At 44.7% G+C, this 22141-nt stretch overlaps 1 protein-coding gene and 1 non-coding gene across 4 annotated transcripts in view; both read right to left on the reverse strand.

Moving 5' to 3' along the window:
- Positions 1-268: 268 nt before the first annotated feature.
- The window catches only part of Chka (choline kinase alpha), a 50151-nt gene continuing 28278 nt past the window's right edge, over positions 269-22141 (reverse strand). For all 3 annotated transcript variants that reach the window (XM_041661134.1, XM_041661132.1, XM_041661133.1), the window contains 9 exons: positions 12949-13062; positions 8843-8976; positions 8348-8452; positions 7263-7321; positions 5402-5489; positions 4675-4783; positions 2254-2360; positions 1698-1779; positions 269-492 (listed from right to left, as the gene is read on the reverse strand). In XM_041661134.1, the coding sequence (XP_041517068.1) occupies positions 433-492; positions 1698-1779; positions 2254-2360; positions 4675-4783; positions 5402-5489; positions 7263-7321; positions 8348-8452; positions 8843-8976; positions 12949-13062 (858 nt within the window). In that variant the 3' untranslated portion in view covers positions 269-432. The remainder of the gene's footprint in view (positions 493-1697; positions 1780-2253; positions 2361-4674; positions 4784-5401; positions 5490-7262; positions 7322-8347; positions 8453-8842; positions 8977-12948; positions 13063-22141) is intronic.
- On the reverse strand, positions 16157-16320 carry LOC121454810. The gene has a single exon (XR_005975330.1). It is a non-coding gene; the product is annotated as a U1 spliceosomal RNA (small nuclear RNA).

The following is a 22141-nucleotide window of genomic DNA, read 5'->3' on the forward strand; positions in this document are numbered from 1 at the left end:
AGAAGCATCACCACCAACACACTGTCACATTGTCATCTACAAAGCCCGGTCACAGGTGTGTTGCAGTACATTAATATCCTAAGTCAGCGCTTAGAGTACCCAAATGGCACTGCTCTGTCCGGCTGGGGCCGTATATGGCTGAAAGCTGCAGCCATGCAGCCAAAAGGCCTCCAGGTTAGGTGGGTTCTGAGCTATTGCACTATTGTACTATATTTCTGCTTCCAATCATGGTTCAGAGTCCTAGTGAGAGCGTAAACAAAGATGAAAGAAATGTTACTCCACTTTAATATAGTCTGTAGTATCATACACATCGATGCTCAGTAGTGAGCCGTCCAGACCTTCTGCCCAGGGCAGTGGGCACAGCAACGCTCCACCGAGGGCCTGGCACAGCCGCCTCCTGCAGTCCAGTGGTGAAGAGTGGAGTCATCCCATTCACACCCCAAGCTTCTTCTTCTGGTCAAAGTAGGCATCGAACCTGGCTTGGGCATATTCCTGAGAGACAGCAAGCAGCACATCACTGTGTGGTCAGGTGGACCTGACCTGGAAACCCATGCCTGTACCTCTAAGTGCCTAACTTGCTGCTGTGGACCGCCACACCACAGAAACACACCTGCATGCCTGGTGCCCATCCTTGTTCTGAAGCCCGTTTCATCTAACAGTATCATCCGATCACCACAATTCATTTATCACACCACAGAGCATGCGAGGAGGACAAGGGACAGCCTGCTACAGTCAGTTCTCTTCCCCCACGTGGGCACTAAATACTAGGTATCAGGAGGCTTACTGGCAGAGGCCTTTGCCTGCTGAACCATCTTGCTGACCCCCAAATCCACTTTAAGTATCCACATTTTTCCTGTCTTTGCCTGATGGCATCATTACTAAACCTCTCATCTAAAATACAGTCACCCCCTGGGGCTGGAGAGATGGCTCAGAGGTTAAGAGCATTGCCTGCTCTTCCAAAGGTCCTGAGTTCAATTCCCAGCAACCACATGGTGGCTCACAACCATCTGTAATGGGGTCTGGTGCCCTCTTCAGGCCTGCAGGCGTACACACAGACAGAATATTGTATACATAATAAATAAATATTAAAAAAAAAATACAGTCACCCTAGTATGGGTGTGACCTGTCTCCATGTCAAGAACAAAGACAGGGTCGGGTGGTGGTGGCGCACGCCTTTAATCCCAGCACTCAGGAGGCAGAGGCAGGAGGATCTCTGTGAGTTTGAGACCAGCCTGGTCTACAAGAGCTAGTTCCAGAACAGGCTCCAAATCCACAGAGAAACCCTGTCTCGAAAAACCAAAAAACAAACAAACAAACAAAAAAAAGAATAAAGACAGCTCTAGTGTTAGAGCAGATGATGGTCTAACTTACAATGGTGTCTGCCTCCAACATGAAGCTGGGTATCTGAGGCTGGAGTACAGCGTGGTGACAAGAATATATATCCTTACTGTGGGAGCCGTCACAGTCACCTTTCTTCACTTAGTGACCCAGCTAGCACTTGGCTGGAGCTGGCAAGCAGCACCTATAGCCCTTGAGTGAGGCAGCTAACACCAGCAAAAAGGGTTTCCAGAGCCAAACTAACCTGGCGCTACCAGGTCACCAAATGCTCCTGCCAAGCATTCACACACTATAGTCTTTCCTTGCAGCCAAAAAAAAGAAAAAGAAAAAAGAAAGAAAAAACTGCTCCTGAAACATACCATGTACCCGAATTCAATGGATGAAATCTTGGCCTGTACAATGGACCAAAGTCCCCAGAGGAAATGGGAGGCGAGGGCAAATCTGTAATCACAAAAGTCAGAAGCACATAAGTCATGCAAGGTCAGTCAGGGAACCAAAGACATCATACCCATGGCCATGCTACCAAGGATCTCTCTTAATGCATTAAGAGCTGTTGCCTTGGCCCTTTTGTGGGACTGTATGTGAAGGGACTGGACTCTTCCCACCTCTACCACGGGAATGCTTACTGGTGTGATTGCATTCAGCTGCCTGGCCAGGGAACACAGGACACTGGGGTGGCCATGCTCTGCTGCAGGGGAGTATATAGAACCCAGCTGATAGCAGCTCCTGAAAACCCACCCTATGTACTCAGAAGGAAGCTGTTCCCTGAGCAGGAGCTTCTCCAGCCCACAGTCACCCACACTGTCCTCTCCTACTGATGTTAGGACAGCAGCAGGTGAGTAGAGCCACATCAGCATCTCCAGTCTCAGGACAAAACCGCACCGACTGGCAGCAACTTTACAAGGCAAAGCTTACCTGTTGACCTCAAGCAGCATGTCCTCTTTTGTAGCGGACTGCTCTTCACCACTGAGGCTTTCAAAATCATTCTGGAATGCAGCCAAGTAACTAGAAATAAAATGGAGCTTAAAAAAGAATTGACTGTGTTAGGATGGATGACGGTTAAAACAAACACTGCTAAAGCTACTACAAACACGCCTATCACACAGGCTGCCGCTGCCTTTGTACTGCCAGAGTGAGAACAGCAAGGCCATGGTGATTTCTGACCCTGACCCAGGGGATCCGATGCCCTCTTTTGGCCTCTGCAGGCACTGTATACACATAGAGAACAGACAGATATTCATGCCAAGAAAACACCCTTACACACAGAAATTCAAAATAAGAACTCCAGGATTCCATGCACTATAAAGTATCTACAGTGGATTATGGGGGAAAAGCTCTATATTACTTCAACATACACAGAGCTAATATATCTGACAGAGCCCCACACGCACACTATCTTTCCTTCTGTTATTTATTTATGTGGTGCTGGGATCAAATCGAGGGTTCTGCACAAGCTGGTCAAGCTCCCTCTGACTAAGAGAGACATCCCCTGCATCATCTCAACAGTTCAGAAAAATGTAACTAGAAAGTAACTTGCACATTATTCTAAAGTTTTAGCACCATCTTTGATCACCACAGTCTGCCCCTGGCTGCTATTCCCTCCTCCCAGCTATTCTGACAGCTCTGAAATCTGGAGCTATCCACCCTCTGGGTCCAGCTTCTCTTCCACCAAGCCTAGGCCCAATGCTGTCACCTGTGCTCTGCTCCCCAACCCCAGAAGCTTGGCTGCCTAACTTTGGACACATTCAAGTTCGTCTCCAACAGCCTTAAAATGTGTGCAGATAGAGTGATGACACTTTCCGATATCTTAGCAAGCTCCCATTTGAAGGGCCAGCCCTGGAATGGAGTGTAATTCCTGAAGCCTCTTCATGGAGCTCCCGATGCTCCTTGGCTGATCTGCAGCAGTGGCTTGTTCACATCTGTCCTCACATGGAGCATTTGAGCCACCATCCTGCAGTTGTGGAATTCTAGGTGAGTTTGGCTTGCTCATTCCCTGTCCACTTTCAGGACCAAACCCCAATAAGCTTCCACCCAGGCTTCAGAGATAGGCTGAGAAATGAGAGAATCCCAGGAGCATAATTCCCACAAGAAATGATACTCCACATAACCAGCGTCCTCCTGAGATTCAGGTTGAGAAAGGAACCATTCACAGCGACTCTTTTCCTCCAATTACACACAGGATGCTCAGTCTAGCACACAGGCCTAGGAAGTGGGGCTTTTGGCAAACACTGGAGGAACCATAGGAGGTCTGCCACCTCCTAACTGAACCAGGTGTCTATAGCACAGGGAGTTACCAAAATATGGACCCAGATGTTCAGTATGCATCCCACATCAACAGAACAAAACTTAATTATTGTCTTGTGGTGGGTGGTAGTGGTGGCACACGTCTTTAAACCCAGCACTCAGGAGGCAGAAGCAGGCAGATCTCTATGAATTCAAGATCAACCTGGTCTACAGAACAAGTTATAGGATAGCCAGGGCTACACAGTCCTGTTTTGAAAAACCAAACCAGGGGGCTGGAGAGATGGCTCAGTGGTTAAGAGCATTTCCTGCTCTTCCAAAGGTCCTGAGTTCAATTCCCAGCAACCACATGGTGGCTCACAACCATCTGTAAAGAGGTCTGGCGCCCTCTTCTGGCCTTCAGGCATACAGACAGAATATTGTATACATAATAAATAAATAAATATTTAAAAAAAAAAAAAAAGAAAAACCAAACCAAAACAAAACGTACTACTGTTATTAGGGATTGAACCCAGGGCTTCTTACACACTACCAAATGCTTCCACTGATCTACAGCACTCCTCTTTACTATGATGCATTGTACTGCAGTGTAGCCGATGCTCACAATTCTCTTCCCCCTCTTCCTAAGCAGCCCCATCCAAAATGATGCTTTTAACAAAGTAAAAGGATTTTCCTAAGCCTTTTTTGCCATAATTTAAGCAGAGCTATCACGGGGCTGGAATGTGGCTGAGTAGTATAGAATACCCATCTGGCATGTAAAGAGGTCCCAACTTCAGTCCCTAGAAAAAAACCACTCTCCTTCCCTCTTTCTCTCTTAAATGAATATATAGACTATCTTTTAAGAATGAGTATGTTCCAGAGTTGGTGGTACAAGCCTTTAATCCTAGCACTCATGAGTCAGAGGCCAGCAGATTTCTGATTTCAACGGCAGCCTGGCTTACATAGTGAATTCAGATAGTCAGGGCTACAGTGAGACTCTGTCTCAGAAACAAAACAAAATAAATACAAGTAAAATAAAAAATGAGCATGTAATCCTAACTGTGTAAAGCTAGTTCACATATAAAGCTAATTTATCAGTGTGAATAAGTCTTATACCTGTTGTTTTCGGGTAGGATATTTCCGAATATTCGCTCTGAAGAAAGGATATTTTTCATAGGTATAATCATACATCCATTCACAGAAATGATTTCCAATATCAAAGCCCCTGAAAGAGAACAATGCAGGCAAGATGTGAGGCACGCTGCAGGATCTGCAGGCTGCCTGAGCAGAAAGGAAGAATCTGAATGGGGGCTGAGGAGATGGCTCAATCCTGAAGAGCACGCGCTGCTTTTGCTGAGGACCCATGACAGATCTGATGACCTCTCTGGCCTCCACAGGTCCTTGGCACTAGACACACACAAGATATTCATACATACACATAAAATATATATTAAAAAGCTGAATGAGCCTTAAGTGGGATCTCTGGTTCCTAAGGTAGGCTTCTGGAGCAGACAAGAGAATGGCAGCCTTAATGCATAGACAATTAAATGAGCATCCATAGCAGACTGCAAACCAAAGTACCACCTGAATGCTACTTGTGCACCAGAGCACAGTGCTTCCTTGGCAATCAGTACTCATGTCAGGACAACCATCTTGGCACTCCAGAGAGAGAGAGGTAAACTGCTTGTGAGTAGTTGCTCCAACTGCTTGGGCAGGTCTGTGCTGACCTGCCTCAAGGGCAAAACACCTTCCTTTCTGCTCAGTGTGCTGTTTATGCCTATAACTGCTCTGTATCACAGTAATGAAACTATACTGAAATCAGCATTTGACTGTAACACATTACCTGTAATTGTAACTGCTGTATTCAAAGTCAATGAGCATCAGCTTCTGCTTTTCAGAATTCTCTTGGCCGTCCAACAGTAAGATATTACCTATGAAAGATTTGGATGACAAGACATTTTTTTAAACACAAGGCTCAAATCCTTGGGCAACAATTGAGAGTGATTCTGGCCCTGAATCATTTCAGCTTTGGTCCTAAAGACTTAACAGAGTAGACAGAGTACAAATTGTCATGATGGCCTGCTCTAAGCAGGGAGGCTCCAGGATCTCTTGTTCCTAGTCCCTGTCCTTCTGGGCACTCAGCACTGTCTAGAGCAGTACTTTCCAAACACCTCACAGTTTGTGTTAGGTTGCATTTGGTCTCCTTACCTCAATCTCCTGGAGCCTTGGGATTGGATTGCCGTCACCAGATGGCCAACTGGGGCCCAACTGATTTGTCTCTGCATGCTGTTCCAACCCAAGAAGACAGACAATGGCCATGTTTCCTCCAGCAATGAATCTAGGTAAGTGTGTGACTGCCAGCCTGGTTGTACCAGCCCATTTCCCCTAGATTCCCTACTAATGTGTTCAGCAACTCAAGAGTGGGTGAATGGGCCTGGAGTTCCATCCTTTGCTAACTCTGGCCACTCTCCCTCTCCCAGGGTTTCTAATGGAGCTAGTTCCTAGGCTCTGCAGTATACTCCTATTGCTTTCAACAGCAAGAAAAACGAGAATGGGGCAGACACCCAAAACTGTACAACAAAATAAATGCAAGCTATCATTTCTATCCTTTCTACACTTGGTCATCAGACAATTCCTCTCTGGTGATGATGATCTGCATATCTTATTCACCCACCATCAGGCCCAGAAGGGTATGGCTAACTTAGCACAAAGCTGCCGCTGAAATCTCTATACCCTGTTCTACCCAACTAGTGGGCAAGGAATGATTAGCTAATCAGAAAAGCACTTTGGCTCAAATTAATGGCTTATTGATGAGGAGTCTTCATAAGAAACTGATCTAGAACTAAAAAACTAGAGGTATGATTACCTAATCTCATGATCTGGGGGCCAGCCTGGGCAACATGGCAAGATGCTGTCTTGAAAACAAATTAATAGCTGAGTGGTGGTGGAGCACAGATTTAATTTCAGCACCTAGGAGGCAGAGTCAAGAGGATTTCTGTGACTGAGGCTAGCCTGGTCTGTATAGTGAATTCCACGACAGTCAGAGCTACACAGAGAAATCCTGTCTCTAACTCCCTGCACGCACAAAAAGAAAATTCAAAACCAAACCAACAAAACAACAACAAAGTCCAGGATAAAGCCGCAGAGAAGGACTGTATTCATCTGTGTCAGGGCAGATGAAACATCAAAGCAACATAGGCAGACAGTGTGGGCAAAAGGAGCTGAGTCGTTGGGTGTTTTAAAAACTATTATACCAGTACAATTCTGTGAGAGCGGCATACTTCACTGCAATTTTTCAAGGGAAGTGGTCTGAGTCTTTAGTTGTGTGTGTGTTATGGGAAGGTGGTTTCAATGTGTTGCATAGAGCCCACATGATCTGGGTCTTCTGCTTTGCAGGCTAAAGTAGGAATATCTACCAAAAGGAGTTACACATCAACAGGGACACATAGCCTCATTCCAGATCTTTCGCTGATGAATACTCTACTCATTTTTTTGAAAACTTGTTTTTCTTAGTATAATCCAGAGGGTTTTCTTTGGTATAAAGCTCTAGCTCAATTTTATCCTTATACTTCACTGACTGGGTGCACTTTATTCCAGTATGCTAGTACACTTGTGCCACCATTTTGTATGGCTCATATACATACATCAGCTGTCTTTTAAGTATAACACAAGCCTTATCTTTAGCACACCATGGCAATTCTTACCTTCTTGACAGTCGTTATGACAAAATACAACCGGAGATCTCGTGTACTGCAGCAATGACCTAGAAAAAGAAAGCCTCACTGTTACCTTTCTAGCTTAGTAAAGTAAGGTGCACGCACGCATACTCACGCGGCCAGCAAAGAGCAGCATTCTAGCACAGCACACACTCGTATTCTGAAATCCATGTCCGTGTATCTTGGCAGGAAGCCCCTTCAGCCTCTCTGCACTGCCAACTCTTCTCCACTGCAACTGCACACTCTGCTCATGCTATCCTAGCACACACACTGTTCCACATGAGCCTGCCCCGACTTAGAGCAGATGCCCCCAGAGTAGTTTCCTTCATGCATGTATCAGAACTAGATAATTGCTTTCTGTCCAAATAAAGTCAGAATTCTTTAAAGGTCTTGGTACCATTTCCACCTGGCATAGTACACATGTCTGCTCCAAGGCTCAGCAAGAAGACAGACACTTCAGAAACCAATCTCAAGGGTTTTTTTTTCTCTTTCCTTCCTCCCTCCCTCCCTCCCCCCCTCTAGATAGTGTTTCTCTGTGTAGCTCTGGTTGTCTGGGAACTGGCTCTGCAGGCCAGGCTGGCCTTGAACTCACAGAGATCCACCTGCCTGTCTCCTGAGAGCTGGGATTAAAGGTGTATGCCACCTTTCAAAATTAATGTCTCCCAGGATTTAGATTTAGTTTCCCATCTTTCTGGCCTACTACCTTCACCCATCATTCCTGCCCTAGGCAAAACCTCACTTGGCGATCTACATTAAGGGCTATTGGCTCAGTGAAATAAAATAAAATCTTAAAAAGACAAGCTCATCCCCCCCCCCCCCCCAAGCCAGGTGAGGTAGTGCACACCTTTAATCGCAGCAGGGAGGCAAAAGCAGGCCGGTCTGAGTTGACACCAGTCTGGTCTACAGAGTGAGTTCCAGGATGACCAAGCTACACAGAGAAACCCTGTCTGGGGTGGGGGTGGGGGAGTGAAAGGAGAGAATGCCAATTCACCAGGATTTACTCCCAAGAGAATATTTACTCTTTAGATGAGGAGCTTACCAACCCAGGGCAGCGGACAGAAGACTATACTCACCTCAGGTTTTCAAGCTCCAGAGGCAGATTGTAAGCAAGGATCTTGTGCAGTTGCTGAGCTCTGGCCTCCCCACTAAATTTAAGTCTTAGCACCTGATTCAGGTACCTGTCATAGGAAAGACAAAGACCAGCGTTAGGCTCAGCAGGTGCATTCTCAGGCCCCACTCACATACCCAACTTCAGTCAGTCCCAAGCCCAAGGAAGCCCTGTGGTCTCCAAGAAAGACGGAGGGGAAGATTAGACCTACAGTTCTTAGGGAAGCTGGCTCTCCACCCACCCACAGCAATTTTGCAAAGAAGTCTTCTTTCTTGGTCCAGGAATTGATTGATTCATGCAAGAAAGACCTATCATGAGACACACATTGCAAGCGATGGCTTGCACACCAATGATCCAAAGGGGCCTCTGACCGCCCTGGCAGATGAGAAGCACCCACTTCTGCTTACTGCCAAAGTCACCAGGGTAAAAGAGACAAGGACCAAATAATCGGAACACTCACTTTTCCATTGTTCCAAAAAGCCATTTTGGTTCCTTATTGAATGGCATTTTCATTCCATGAAATGTGGCCATTTTCTCAGCTATTTCTGCAGAAATATCTGGTAAATGTAATTCTTCAGTGTCCAATCTCCGGCTCTGGAACAGAAAAGGGGGTTCAGGTACTGACATTTATCATTGCCATCTAACAATTGTATTGAGACCACACCACATTAAAACCAAAAACCAATATGGGTATATGGGTAAGTTAAGTTATTCAAGCCTCAACCAGTGCACAAAATTTTCTTAAGAATGAGCGTGCAGCTAGGCATGGTGATATATGCTTTTAATCCCAGTAACTCATGAGCTAATGGCAGACAGATATGTGAGTTCAAGGCCAGTCTGACAATGAGAGCCTGTCCTCCATAAAAGAAGGATAGACAGCATCCCTACAGGTGATGACCCATTACGTTCCAAGACTTCTACAGAGAGAAGCAGGTCTATCTCATTAAGAACCTGAGGAAGTAACTCCTTCAATGAACTAGAAACACCATTCTTGTGATCTCTATAGCTATAGTTGGTGTTCTCACTTGCCAAAACTGACAGCCTGACTTCAGTAGTTCCCAGTACTCCACCAGCTGAATATCCTAGAGGGCTGCCAACTGCTCCTGCTGTGTTCTTAGCATCAGGGTTCACATGGAGCAGGCACGTGCTACACTAGGTGGACATGAAGGCCAAAACTTACCCTGTAGACACTATGCTGTCGCTGACATAACCTGAGGCCTGGCTCATCCTGACAGCCTTTCTACAGGTGTTCAAGGGATTCTATAGTCTAGGAAATCCTTTGGCTTTTCCACACAAGCTGGACCCCTGCAGGACTCAAGGTGGGGTCTTCCTGAAGCTACAAAGCAGCAGGCCTATGACAGGAGTGCTGCCCAGCAAGAGAAATCTTGCTCAAATTCTTGCTTCAAAGACATGAGCTAGGTGTGTGATTTCATTCCTCAGTGTCTTGTTTCCTGTTGCACTCAACTCAGAGTTGCTTCCAAGGTGAAGGAGATTCTACCAAACCCAGTGGAAAACTCAACAGTTAAGGTATTTGACACCTAGCACTGAAGCATGCATAGAAAGTCTCCTTGATTCTGGAATCTTCTCCACAGCATTCAACAAGCCATGCTGTTATATGGACGGGGAATCAGCATCCACTAATCATATACTCAGGACTTCTGGGGGCAGCACACTCAGCTTTCAAAAATGACACTATAGCCAGGTGTAGTGGCGCACACATTTAATCCCAGCACTCAAGAGGCAGAGATAGGTAGATCTCTGTGAGTTCGAGGACAGCCTGGTCTACAAAGAGTTCCAGGACAGCCAGGACTACACAGAGAAACCCTGTCTTGAAAACCAAAAGTCACTACAGTCACATAAAGCACTTAACAAAAGGAACACACTCCCAGAAATGTGTCCTTAGATTACTACAACCATACAGTGTACTTAACAAAGCTAAGTAGTTTAAGCCTATCACACAAATTGTGTCTTAACCCATTGCTCCTAGGGCCACAAGGAGCAAAAAATAAGTAAGTAAGCAAATAAATAAATAAAATACAAGAAAGATTAAATCAGGCACAAGAGAAATGATGCAACCAAGAGATCCAGGGCACGCCTATGCAGCTGATGCCAGACTTACACAGAACACAAGACACTCATTACAGGAAATTTCTTTGTGTGCTTTCAGACAATATCTCCCTGTCTAGCCTGAACCTTACTATGGAGACCAGGTTGTGGTCTCCACATACAGAGATTATCCCACTTTTGCTTCCTGTGTACTGGGATTAAAGACATGTATAGCCTAGCCTTTCATGCCTAGCTTTCTTGCTTGTTTTATAGACAGGGTCTCAACTGTGTAGCCCAGGTTGATCTCAAATTTAAGGTGATCCTTTTGCCTCAGCCTGCTGGGATCACAGGTGTGAGCCACCAGTTTGGCTTAATCTTTTGTTTTCTTTCTTTTTTTTTTTAAATTTTTTGAAAACAGGGTTTCTCTGTGTAGCCCTGGGTGCTCTGGAACTCACTATGTAGACCAGGATGGCCTCAAGCCCAGAGGTTCACCTACCTCTGCCTCCCAGGTGCTGAAATTAAGGCATAGAAGGAATACACTCATAATATGACAATAAAAGGTACAGCATATAAATATATAAGCAAGGAAGTCAATCATTCGTTATCAAGTATTATGTACTGTATTATGTGCTATATTTTTCTTTGTGTTTTTGGTAAGACATATTTTTTAATTTGGGTGACTAAGCCATATATAGGAAAGTAAGAGGATAAGATACTACTAGAAAAGACAAAAATCAGTAAAAGAGATTTCATGTAGCCCCGGCTACCTTGAACCTTCCTATGTAGCAGAGGATGAAGGTTCTTGCCCTCACTTCTCACGTGCTGATCTTAGAGGTGTATAGCCATGATGGGCAATAGTCCTGAAGAATTTACTGTTTATTTAGTTTTGAACAGAGCCTCAGTTTTCAGTTTTTGCCTAGCTTGGAACTTCATATAGATCAAGATGGCCTCCAACTCAGAGGTCTGCCTGCAACTCCTTCCCAGGGGCTGGGATTAAAGGAAGCTGCACTAAGAGTTGTTTACGCTGCCAGGTGCAGTGTTCAAGAGTTGTCTGTATTCATTTGTATCTATGAATGCGTGTGGCCCTCTGAACTGAAGCCAATCCATGGCCCAGCCATTCTCCATTTGGAGAGTCAACCAAAGATTCCCATCTGAGCTAGGTGGTGGTGGTGGCGCATGCCTTTAATTCCAGCACTCAGGAGGCAGAGGCAGCTGGACTTTTGAGTTTGAGACTAGCCTGTCTACAGAGTGAGTTCCAGGACAGAGAAACATTGTCTTGAAAAACAAAAACAAAAAAATAATTCCCATCTAGCTCAGAGTAAGTTCTGTGAAGACAAGGGTCATAGTGCTTTCTTCCTGCCATGACTCAAGGTGCTGTCTATGAAAATATGAATATACAGGGCTGTCCTGACCCTGTTTGCCACAGTTCACTGTATATCCAGGATGCTAAAGGAAGTATATGCCAAGAGTTCCAGAATATCCTAGCCTATATCAGAAAAGTTATATAAAACAAAACAAAAACAAATATCCAAAACCCATAAGCCTCAGGACAAGACGAAGACAGATAATACCGACTTCTTGGAAACAGAACTGGCCCAGAGCAGCAGGATAGGATGAGGAGACCTTGGATAGTGGGAAAGCAGAAACAAAGGCAGGCTGATAGAGACAAGAATAAGGGGCTGCAGTATGAATGCTGCTCCATTCCATAAAGACGGTTCCAGAAGCTGAGAATAAGGTGAAAAGGGAAATATTTAAGTGGCAGTAGAATGGCAAAACATTTGGTGTGTGTGTGTGTGTGTGTGTGTGTGTGTGTATTTTTAAAATTTTGTTAAAGATGTATTTTTGTATGCACAGTCATTTTGCCTACATGTATGTCTGTACCACATGTGTGTGTGTGGTGCCCAAAGAGTCAGAAGAGAATGCTGGATCCCCTGGAACTGAAGTTACAGAATTTAGTTGTTAGCCATCATATGTGTGCTGGGAATTAAATTGGGGTCTTCTGGAGGAGCAGATGGTGATCTTAACTGCTGGGCCATCTCTCCAGCCTCTCACATTTTAACCTGTGTAACTATGTCTATGTATTAAAGAAAGGTTACTATATATTCTTTAAATGCTAAGCATGCTACGCAATCATTCTACCATCTCAGCTACATTCAACACATTTTCCTTGTCTTTACTTATGACCCAGTTTATTTACACCGATCACATTAAATTCCTTTTAAGACTTTATTTGCTTTATTTTCTGTGACTGTTTTATCTGCATGTTATCTGTGCACATGTGCATAATCTGGTACCCACACAGGTCAGAAGAAGGTGTTGAGTCCTCTGGAACTGGAGTACTGAGAACTGAATCCAGATCCTCAGAAAAGCAACAAGAGCTCATGGCTTCTGAGCTACCTTCCAATTATTAGTCCTCACATTTATAAATATCACATTTAGTATTTCAAATGACAGGATTTCAGACTTTTGCTGCTAGGAGGAACAGAGTTCACCTCTCACCTGTGGTTTACATAATCTTACCGGGATAAACTGCTCCAATCGGCCTTGGGGAAAGATGCCATAGAGTTTTGGCCCAAGTGACCTCTCAGCAAGAATGGCAAACATAACACTCTCCAGAACCATCGCTTCGGCCCCCTGGAACAGATGTGAAAAGAGCAGGGTTAGTGTTCTCCAAGGCAGGAAGTACTTTCTTAGGAGCAGGTTCCTCCAGGCCTCTAGGCCACTCTTTAGCATGGACAATGATCTCTCTCTGTCTCTGTCTCTCTCTCTGTCTCTCTCTCTCACACACACACACACACTCACACACATCACTCACACTCTCAACCTGTGCAAGATCTAGCTCACAGAATTATACTATATAGCTATTTAAAATTCAATTTAGGTCACTAGTTCCAAAAATACAATTTTCCCTACAAGTAAAGTTAAGAAGAAAAAGTTAAAACAATACTTTGCAAAAAATACTTGAAGACAAAAAGTTTGGTGTTCTACTAAAAAAAAAAAAAAAAAAAAAAAAAATTGTGCTAACACTTTTCCTTTGCTTGTTTTGAGACAAAAGTCTCAGCCCAGGCTGGCCATGAACTACCTATAGAGCAGATGATTCTTCTGCCTCTGCTGGGATTACAGGCATGTGCCACCATGCTCACTTTATTTGGTACAGGGACCCAACCCAGGATTTCTTATATGCTATGTAAGAACTCTACCAAATGATCCCCAGCCCCAATCTGTGCACAGGCCTAAATGCCTATGGTTATTCCTATGCTGTTACCATGTGAACTATACCTTCAGGAGACAGTAGGTTATCTGCTAACAGAGGTCCCTTCTCATGTCAAACAATGCTTCCCAAAACAAGTCACTTTACAGTTCTAAACTGGGTTGAGGGTCACTTTATTAAGTGTCTATTTATTTTACAATCTGTTTGAATCTCACTCTTGGCCTCTCAGAGACACCACCATTCATTCTGGTGAAGATGACTTGATTCTCCATTGAGAGCCTCGTGTGCTTGAATGCTCCAAAGGTCTCCTGCCTAGTCTGTGCGTTCCAGGTTTTGAGTTTCAATTCTTGTCTCTGCTAAATTCTCCATAAAGCTGCTATGCATTTTAGATTTATTTACTTTGTGTTTATCAGCTTCTCTGCATAAATATATGTGCACAATGTGCATGGCCTGCTGCCTAAGGATGTCAGAGGCACTGGATCCCTTGGAAGTGGAGTTTTGAATGGTTGTGAGCCATCGAAGAGATGCTAGGAATTGAACCTGGGTACTCTGCACAAGAAACAAATTATCTTAACCACTGAGACATCTCTCCAGCCTTATCCCTCCTCCCATTTCCTATCTTTGGTCCTAATAACTTTTGGCTCTATAATAATTATGTTCAAAACCCATCCTTTTTTCCCAGGTCACATTCATTCCTCAGTCACTCCCAAAACAGCAAATTAGGGCATGTGACTGTCAATCTGTTAGAGTGACAGGGTGAAAAAGCCCTTGACACTCACAGGTAACACTACCCATTTATTGTCCTAGGTAGTAGCTCAGATCCCATTAAAATTTCTAAAACTTTATTGTCTATGCGCAGACATGTCATGGAGCTGGTTCTCTCCCACTACCTTATGGGAGCCAGACCTGTGTGCCAGTGCCTCTACCCACTGAGGATCTCACTTGACCCCAACATCACACCAATAGATGTCCCCTTCTTCCCAGCTTTCAGGTGATTTTGATTACCCTTTGTTAGGAAATGTCCAGTGGGGGAATGATCCCAAAGAAACATGCTTATGGCATTCACATTACAAAACTCAGGAGGGCTGGGGATTTAATTCCGTGGTGGAGCACTTGCCTACCGAGTACAAGGTCCTAGGTTCACTCCTCAACTCCAAAGGTTTAAAAAAAAAAAAAAAGACAAAAATTGACCTCAGAAATTGAGGACAAGCTCATTAGGCATGGTAGAATGCTATAGCTAATAAGACAAAAGAAAAAAGGGCTGCTTCCAAGGATGTGAAAGTACAAAAAATCATAAGGTCACTTCCCTGGTGTACAGACAAATGCTTGTTTCTAATCCCCCACAATCAGAGTTTAACTGTAATCTTGTATAATCCCCATATTAGGCTAATTATACCTTTCAAGGTTCAATCTGTATTTACTAATTGCAAGTGTGTATGTCTGACAATATACGTATATTAAATCGATCAGACTAAGTTAAGGAATTAGGTATCGCACGGATTTATCTTTTTTGATAACATCAAATACCTCTGTTTAGCAGATGAAATGTTTTCATCGTTCATCTGACTCTCTTAACACATTGGCTTAGGAGGCATAGTCACTGCAGCCCTGTCTGACCTGAAGCCCGATACTGCAGAGACTCTCAGGGGAGCTCAAGCGAAGGCCCTCAAGGTGTCCTCTGCTGTAGTCCTCTCCCCTGTGGGCTGGGCGCAGTCTCCTCGGCACCTCTTACAGTGGAAACTGCAAAAGCAAGCAAAGCCTGACCATAACTGAACAAGAGGACGACCCTGGGGTCAGTTCTAGAGCAGGCAATCTACCAGGTATAGCTCCTTGTAGCAATATGCCTTCTGTAGAACTCTCCCCAACACCTCCAGTTTCTAACTTCCAATCTATCTTTGTCTAAAAACCCAGAATTTTGGTAGATTAAAATGTGTTTCTCAGCCTTTCACACTGCAGAGTGACTGAAATGATCACAAGGGTTGAACTGTGTAACACATATATCCAATCCTGCTTCTTCCTCAAATTTGAAGTGTTATTTTTATACTTTTTTCTTGAGAAAGTCTTATGTAGCACAGACTGATCTTGAACTGGTTACAGCTAACCTGAACTTCTGATCTTCCTTCCTCTATTTCCTTCATCCTGGGATTAAAAGTATGAACCACGATGCCCAGTTTATGCAATGGGCTTGCAGACAGAATCCAGGGCTTTGTACACGCTGGATAAGCACTCTGCCTTTTAGTTGAGAGAGAATGAGAATATGTGAGCTTGCACGTGTGGCTGCCCACATACCACAATATGGAGATCAGAAACAACTTCTAGCCTTGGTTTTCTCTTTCCATGAGGGCACCGAAGACTGAGCTTGAGTCATTAGCTTAGTGGTAAGTTACCTTTAACCCTGAGTCATTTTGCCAGCCTTTCCTGTTTGGTTTATAAAACAAAATCTTTTTGTTATAAAACAAAAAGAGTAGTTCAGGCTACTCTTTTTTTTTTTAATTTAAAAAATTTTAATTTTCTTGCCAGGGGAGAGCGCGATCGCAGTCCCCCACTACCACAAATTATGCAGTCGAGTTTCCCGCATTTAGGGAAATCACAGGGGTCAGCACATCCTGAGTGCAATGGATAAGCCTCGCCCTGGCAAAACCACCTTTATGGTCATGGTATCTCCCCTGCCAGGTAAGTATTTTTTTTTTTTTAAGATTAATTTATTATGTATAGTGTTCTGCCTGTATATGTGCCTGCATGCCAGAAGAGGGCACCAGATCTCATTACAGATGGTTGTGAACCACCATGTGGTTGCTGGGAATCGAATTCAGGATCAGGTTACTCTTAAACTCCCAATCCGCCTGCATCAGCTTCCCCAGTGCTGGACTACAGGCAGCACCACAATACCTGGTCTCATAATTAGATTTAAAGTTCAGTGAGTTCAGCACTGCTGATGTGTGTAACAGCACTGTTGCTGGGACCTGGATTAAAATTCTGTCTAGATTCCTGTGGAGGCCATCAGCCTAAACAAAGACATGGTGCCAAGACAGAGATATAAGCACTTCTAAGCCACCTATGTCTCCCTTGAAGCAAGTGAGCAGCAGGCAGAACCAGGGCTTGATCCACAGCCCACCCCTCCACGCCACTATCTGGGTCAGCCATAGGCTAGTGTTACTTTTTGGAGAAATCAATACCTTACCAATTTACTTTGTTTTTTAGAAAAAAAAAAATCTTTCTTTCACTCATTCAAAACACAAAATGTGGCCAGGAAGTGGTGGCACACGTTTTTAATCTCAGCAGTCTGGAGGCGGTGGCAGGTGGATCAAGAGAGTTCAAGGCCAGCCTTGTCTACAAAGTGGATGCCAGGATAGCCAGAACTGTTACACAGAGAAACCTTGTCTTGAAAAACCACACACAAAACAAAACAAACAACAACAAAAACAGAAAATATTTGGTACATATCTAGTGCTGAATATCAGGAAACCAAAGAATAAGCCCCACCAGGCCCCATCTGTACAAGACTCACACAGAGAAATAGGAAATGACTAAAGTCAAGGCTATGATGGGACAGAAGGCTGGAAAGACGGGTTATGAAAGGGCAGGAATTTCCAAAGAGACAACACTGAACTGACCCAGGACCCAAGAGTGCAAGGTACAAGTGAGCTATGGCTGTCCTGATGGAGGAAGTCTGGAGCAGTGAAGGAAGGGTGAGGCAGGGTGGCTGCAGCTAGACTAGGGTGACCAGGACAGACAGGACCATGCTAAGCAACATGCACAACAAACACCCAGAGCAAAGGAAAAATCAGCCGGTTCCTAAGAACTCCCACACTGGCCTTGTGGTGAGTAGCAACACTGTAAAAAGCTGCTAATGATACAACAAGGCTGTTGCACAGCAGCTGTGCTTACCTACAAAAGACCTGCACAGGACCCAAGCCACTCAACATTCCAGCACAGAGGGAGGGACTTACAAGCCCACTCTCAGCTGAGGGGTTGTTAGTAGCTATGGCAGTTAATGGTTCCTGGGGAAGGGAGAGTCAGTTTTCTCCAAGTATGCAGCCCTATACTCTAATGGATGGCCCACATCCAAGTAACTGCAGGCAGTACTAAGTGGACTCAAAAGGGGACAAGAAGGTGGGAAGAGGACATGGGTGGGATCTGGAGGACTGGAAGGGGAGTAAGGGATTAACATGATTAAGATACATTATATAGGGAATGGAGAAATGGCTGAGGTTAAGAGCACTTGTTGCTCTTGTAGAAGACCTTGGTTTGATTCCCAACACCCACATGATGGCTCACAATCATCTTTAACTCTAGTTCCAGGACATTCAACACCTTCTCTTTTTTGTTTGTTTGTTTTTTTTGTTTGTTTGTTTGTTTTTTTGAGACAGGGTTTCTCTGTGGTTTTGGTTCCTGTCCTGGAGCTCTTGTAGACCAGGCTGGTCTCGAACTCACAGAGATCCGCCTGCCTCTGCTTCCCCAGTGCTGGGATTAAAGGCGTGCACCACCACCGCCCGGCTTAACACCTTCTTTTGACCTCTGAGAGCAACAAGTATACACATGGGGCACATGCACATACATATGCAAGCAAATCACCCACAGACATAAATTTAAATTTTTTTAAAGATACACCATATACAAGGATGAAAGTATAAAGGAATAAAAAATATTTTTTTTATTTTTTTAAAAGATTTATTTATTATGTATACAACATTCTGCCTCCATGTATGCCTGTATGCCAGAAGAGGGCGCCAGATCTTATTACAGATGGTTGTGAGCCACCATGTGGTTGCTGGGAATTGAACTCAGGACCTCTGGAAGGGCAGTCAGTGCTCTTAACCACTGAGCCATCTCTCCAGCCCCAAGAAATTTTTTAAAAATTAGCATTTACAGGAGGCAGAGGCAGGCTGATCTCTGTAAGTTAGAGGTCAGCCTGATCAACAGAGGGAGTTCCAGGACAGCCAGAGCTGTCGATACAGCAAAACTCAGTCTCAAAAAAAAATAAACTACCCCCCAATAGCATTTACCCAGCAACACACATAAACATTATACCCATCAATACTCATTCTCACAACTGTACAATGTTCATATATATATATATATATACATACACATACACACACACATTCCATCTTAATATTTAAAAAGCAAGCAAGCTGGATACAACATACACACCCTAGTCCTCTGCTAGACTAAGAGTCTAGACAACATATCAAAACTTTGTCTTCTAAAAAGTCCAAAGAACCAAAAGCTCTAACATTTCACATTACCTACCACTTGCAGACAACTGATTCAAATCTGGGCAGTGGAAGGAAAAAAATGGAAAAGAGGAGGTAATGACTGGCTTTGTGGAAGAAGAAGCTACAGATCCTCCTGAGGGTCAAACAGGAGGAAAGCAAATGGTCGGGGGAATTCACAATGTAGCTGCTGCTGCTGGAAACAAGAGCTTCAGGGAAATGATGGGGACAAGTATGGCTAGGAAAGGGTAAACAGAAAAGAGACGGGGGTGGGGTGGGGGGGGTGGGGGTGGATGGAAACAAAGTTAGACTTTTCATTATATCTATAAAGTTTCACTTCTGCAGTGGAGAACCCGCCCAGTAAATCGCTTGCCATGCATGCATGAAACTCTGTGTTGGTCCCCAGAACTCATATGAAAACGCTGGGGATGGTGGTACACACTTGTATCACAACGTCAGGCAAGCATTCTACTACTAGGCTGTAGCCCCAGCTTGCTTCTTCCTTTAAAATTTTATTTACTTATTAATAATATGTAGGTATTGTGTCTCTGTGTAGGCCTGTGTATATGTATGCCCACTGCCTGCAGAGGCCAGTAAAGGGTGTCAGATCCTCTGGAACTGGAGTTACAGCTGGTTGTGAGCTACCATGTGGGGGATGGGAACCAAACTTAGGCCCTCCGTAGAGCAGTCCGTGATCTTGATCTCCAAAGCCGTTCTTCTAGCCTCCTGCTTTTCATCTTTTACTGTGAAGCAGGATCTCACTAAATTGCCCACGCTGGCCCTCGACTCTCTCTGTAGGCCAACTCTCCTGCCTCAGCCTTCTAAGTAGCTGAGACTGCAGATCCATCTTCTGTTTGACTGAAATGGGGTCTATGTGAGCCTGACCTTGAGCTCATGCTCTCCTGCTTGAGCCCTCAGGTGCTAGTGTTGCAGTCGGATGCCGTTGCCTCTTCCTAGAGACAGGAAGGTCCCCAATCAAACTTAAGCACAAACACACAGATGTGGGACGTTTTAGGATTTTTAGATGAGATCTCACTACACAGCCCAAGTTGCCAAACTCCTAGTAGCTTCAGCCTTCAAGTACTGAAATTACAAAAACAAATGTTTCAAAACAAACAAAAACCCTTGTCAATCTTAAGACTTATGAAAGACTAAAATAAAAATTTCATTTTTAAAAGAAAACTAGAAATTTCATCAGGAACTGAGGGGAAGGACATCTGCAAGAGCGCCTGGCTCCCAGGAGGAGTGGAGGATGGCGACAGTAGGCTGAAAGAAGAAAGAGTGGACGTGCTGAATGCAAGGGAAAGATTGCCTCCACAGGGCAGCCAGTGGGAAAAGGCACAAAAGAACAGGGCTTGGAGTAGAAGGTGTCAGATAAGAGATAAGCAGCTGAAGAGCGAGCTTCAGACTGCATACCTAGGGTGGGGACAGGAAAGCTGCAAGAGAAAACAGACCTTAGAATCCAGAGGTAAACCGAAGGGTGAAGCTCGGCAGGCTGCCAGACAGCAAGCACTGGTGAGGTGGAGTACCAGCTTTCCCAACTGTGTGATTCTCCAGAGCTCAACAGCTCAGGGGTTGTGGGTGCAGTACAGTGGAAGCTGGTACTGAGGTGGTTGGGTTCAGCATGGCAGTTGTTAAAGGTAAGCACAGAAGAGACAAGTAAAGAAGAACTGAGGCTCTATGGAGGAGAAGGCCTTAGAAGCATAGTTGGGTCATCAGAAGGAGGGCTGACGGAATGAGAAGATAGCAATTTCTGAACTACGGATCTCCAAGAAGTCAAAGTAAGCTGGGAGGTTGGCAGAGGTGGACTGCTGAAGTCCTGCATGACAAAGAGAAGCCTGCCAGCTTCTAGAGACAGTCAGGGCACACATACTGGAGAAGACGGCAGAAGGAAAGACTGAAAAAGTTCAAGAGGGATGCAGTGGAGAATAGAGTATCTAGGCCACAGAATGACGAAAGGCAAAGGAGTGGACTCCAACAGGTTGTTGTAGAACCTTGACATAATGAAGGCAAGAAGCAGACAGACCAGAGACCAGGGTGAAGGGGAGGGGAACAGCATGTGAGCTTTAGAGAGCTGGCGTTTCTATTAGCAAATGTTTGGATGCAAGATGAAAGAAGCAGGGAGAGCAGCCCCAACTGTGAGTGGCGATAGAAAACCTCCTCCTCCTCTACAGAGGGAGCGAGCGAAGGTTCTGAGGGACCTGGAGCAATTATCAGAAGAGGACAATTATTTTTGCTTCATGTATACATGTGTTTCTATGCATGCACATGTGGAGATCAGAGGACAATTATTTTTGCTTTATGTATACATGTGTTTCTATGCATGCACACGTGGAGGTCAGAGGACAATTATTTTTGCTTCATGTATACGTGTGTTTCTATGCATGCACATGTGGAGGTCAGAGGACAATTTATGGAAGTTGGTTCTCTCCTTTTACCATGTGGGTTCTGGGGATAGAACACAGGCAGCCAGATTTTACAACAACATTTACCTGCTGACCCATCTCCCAAGGAGGCGAGATGTTGAAAGGACTCAAAGAGGACTAGAAATTAACTCTTCCATACTATGTGCACACCAACCTCAAAAATCACAGGTAAAGTCAGATTGTCTGTGGATCAGGTCCTGAGAAGCAAGGGGAGGGGGAGCTGTGATTCTCTCTGAGGATGGCATCTGAAACCTAAGGGAGGATTGAACAAAAACATGATGCCAGCGGGCAAAGCAGTGTACTGCTGGGATGGGGGGTGGGAGGCTCTACTACTGGGCTGCTACTGCAGCTGCAGTGTAACAGGGGAAGTAAGCAGGGTGGTGGTGGCGCACACTTTTAAACCCTGCACTCGGGAGGCAAAGACAAGCGGATCTCTGTGAGCGAGGTCAGCCTGGTCTACAGAGCGAGTTCTAGGACAGGCTCCAAAATGACAGAGAAACCCTGTCTCGAAAAACAAAACAAAATGAAAAAACATGCAAAGCAGGAAGCACCATGCCCCTATTCAAAAGTTCCTAGGGGTGGCCAGCTAGCTATGTCACATTGACCATGTTATGCACACAAGCACCCCTTCCCTATCGGCCTAAACACAAGAGAATACTCATAAGATGCCCATTCTCCACACCTGGAGTCTCAAAGTTCCCCTGAATTTTTCCCACATTTTTCAGTGTTATATATTTAAGAATCTGGGAAGAAGCCTTTTCAACCTGGCTACCATACCCAGGACAAGCACTGCCACTTCCTCAAGGGGAGAGTGCCAGTGTCTGGGCAGTAATCTGCTTCCTAATGATGGTGTGGAAACA

Source organism: Microtus oregoni, unplaced genomic scaffold, assembly GCF_018167655.1.
Source record: "Microtus oregoni isolate MIOR12 unplaced genomic scaffold, Mior012 000012F_ref0000307, whole genome shotgun sequence".
NCBI lineage: Eukaryota > Metazoa > Chordata > Mammalia > Rodentia > Cricetidae > Microtus > Microtus oregoni.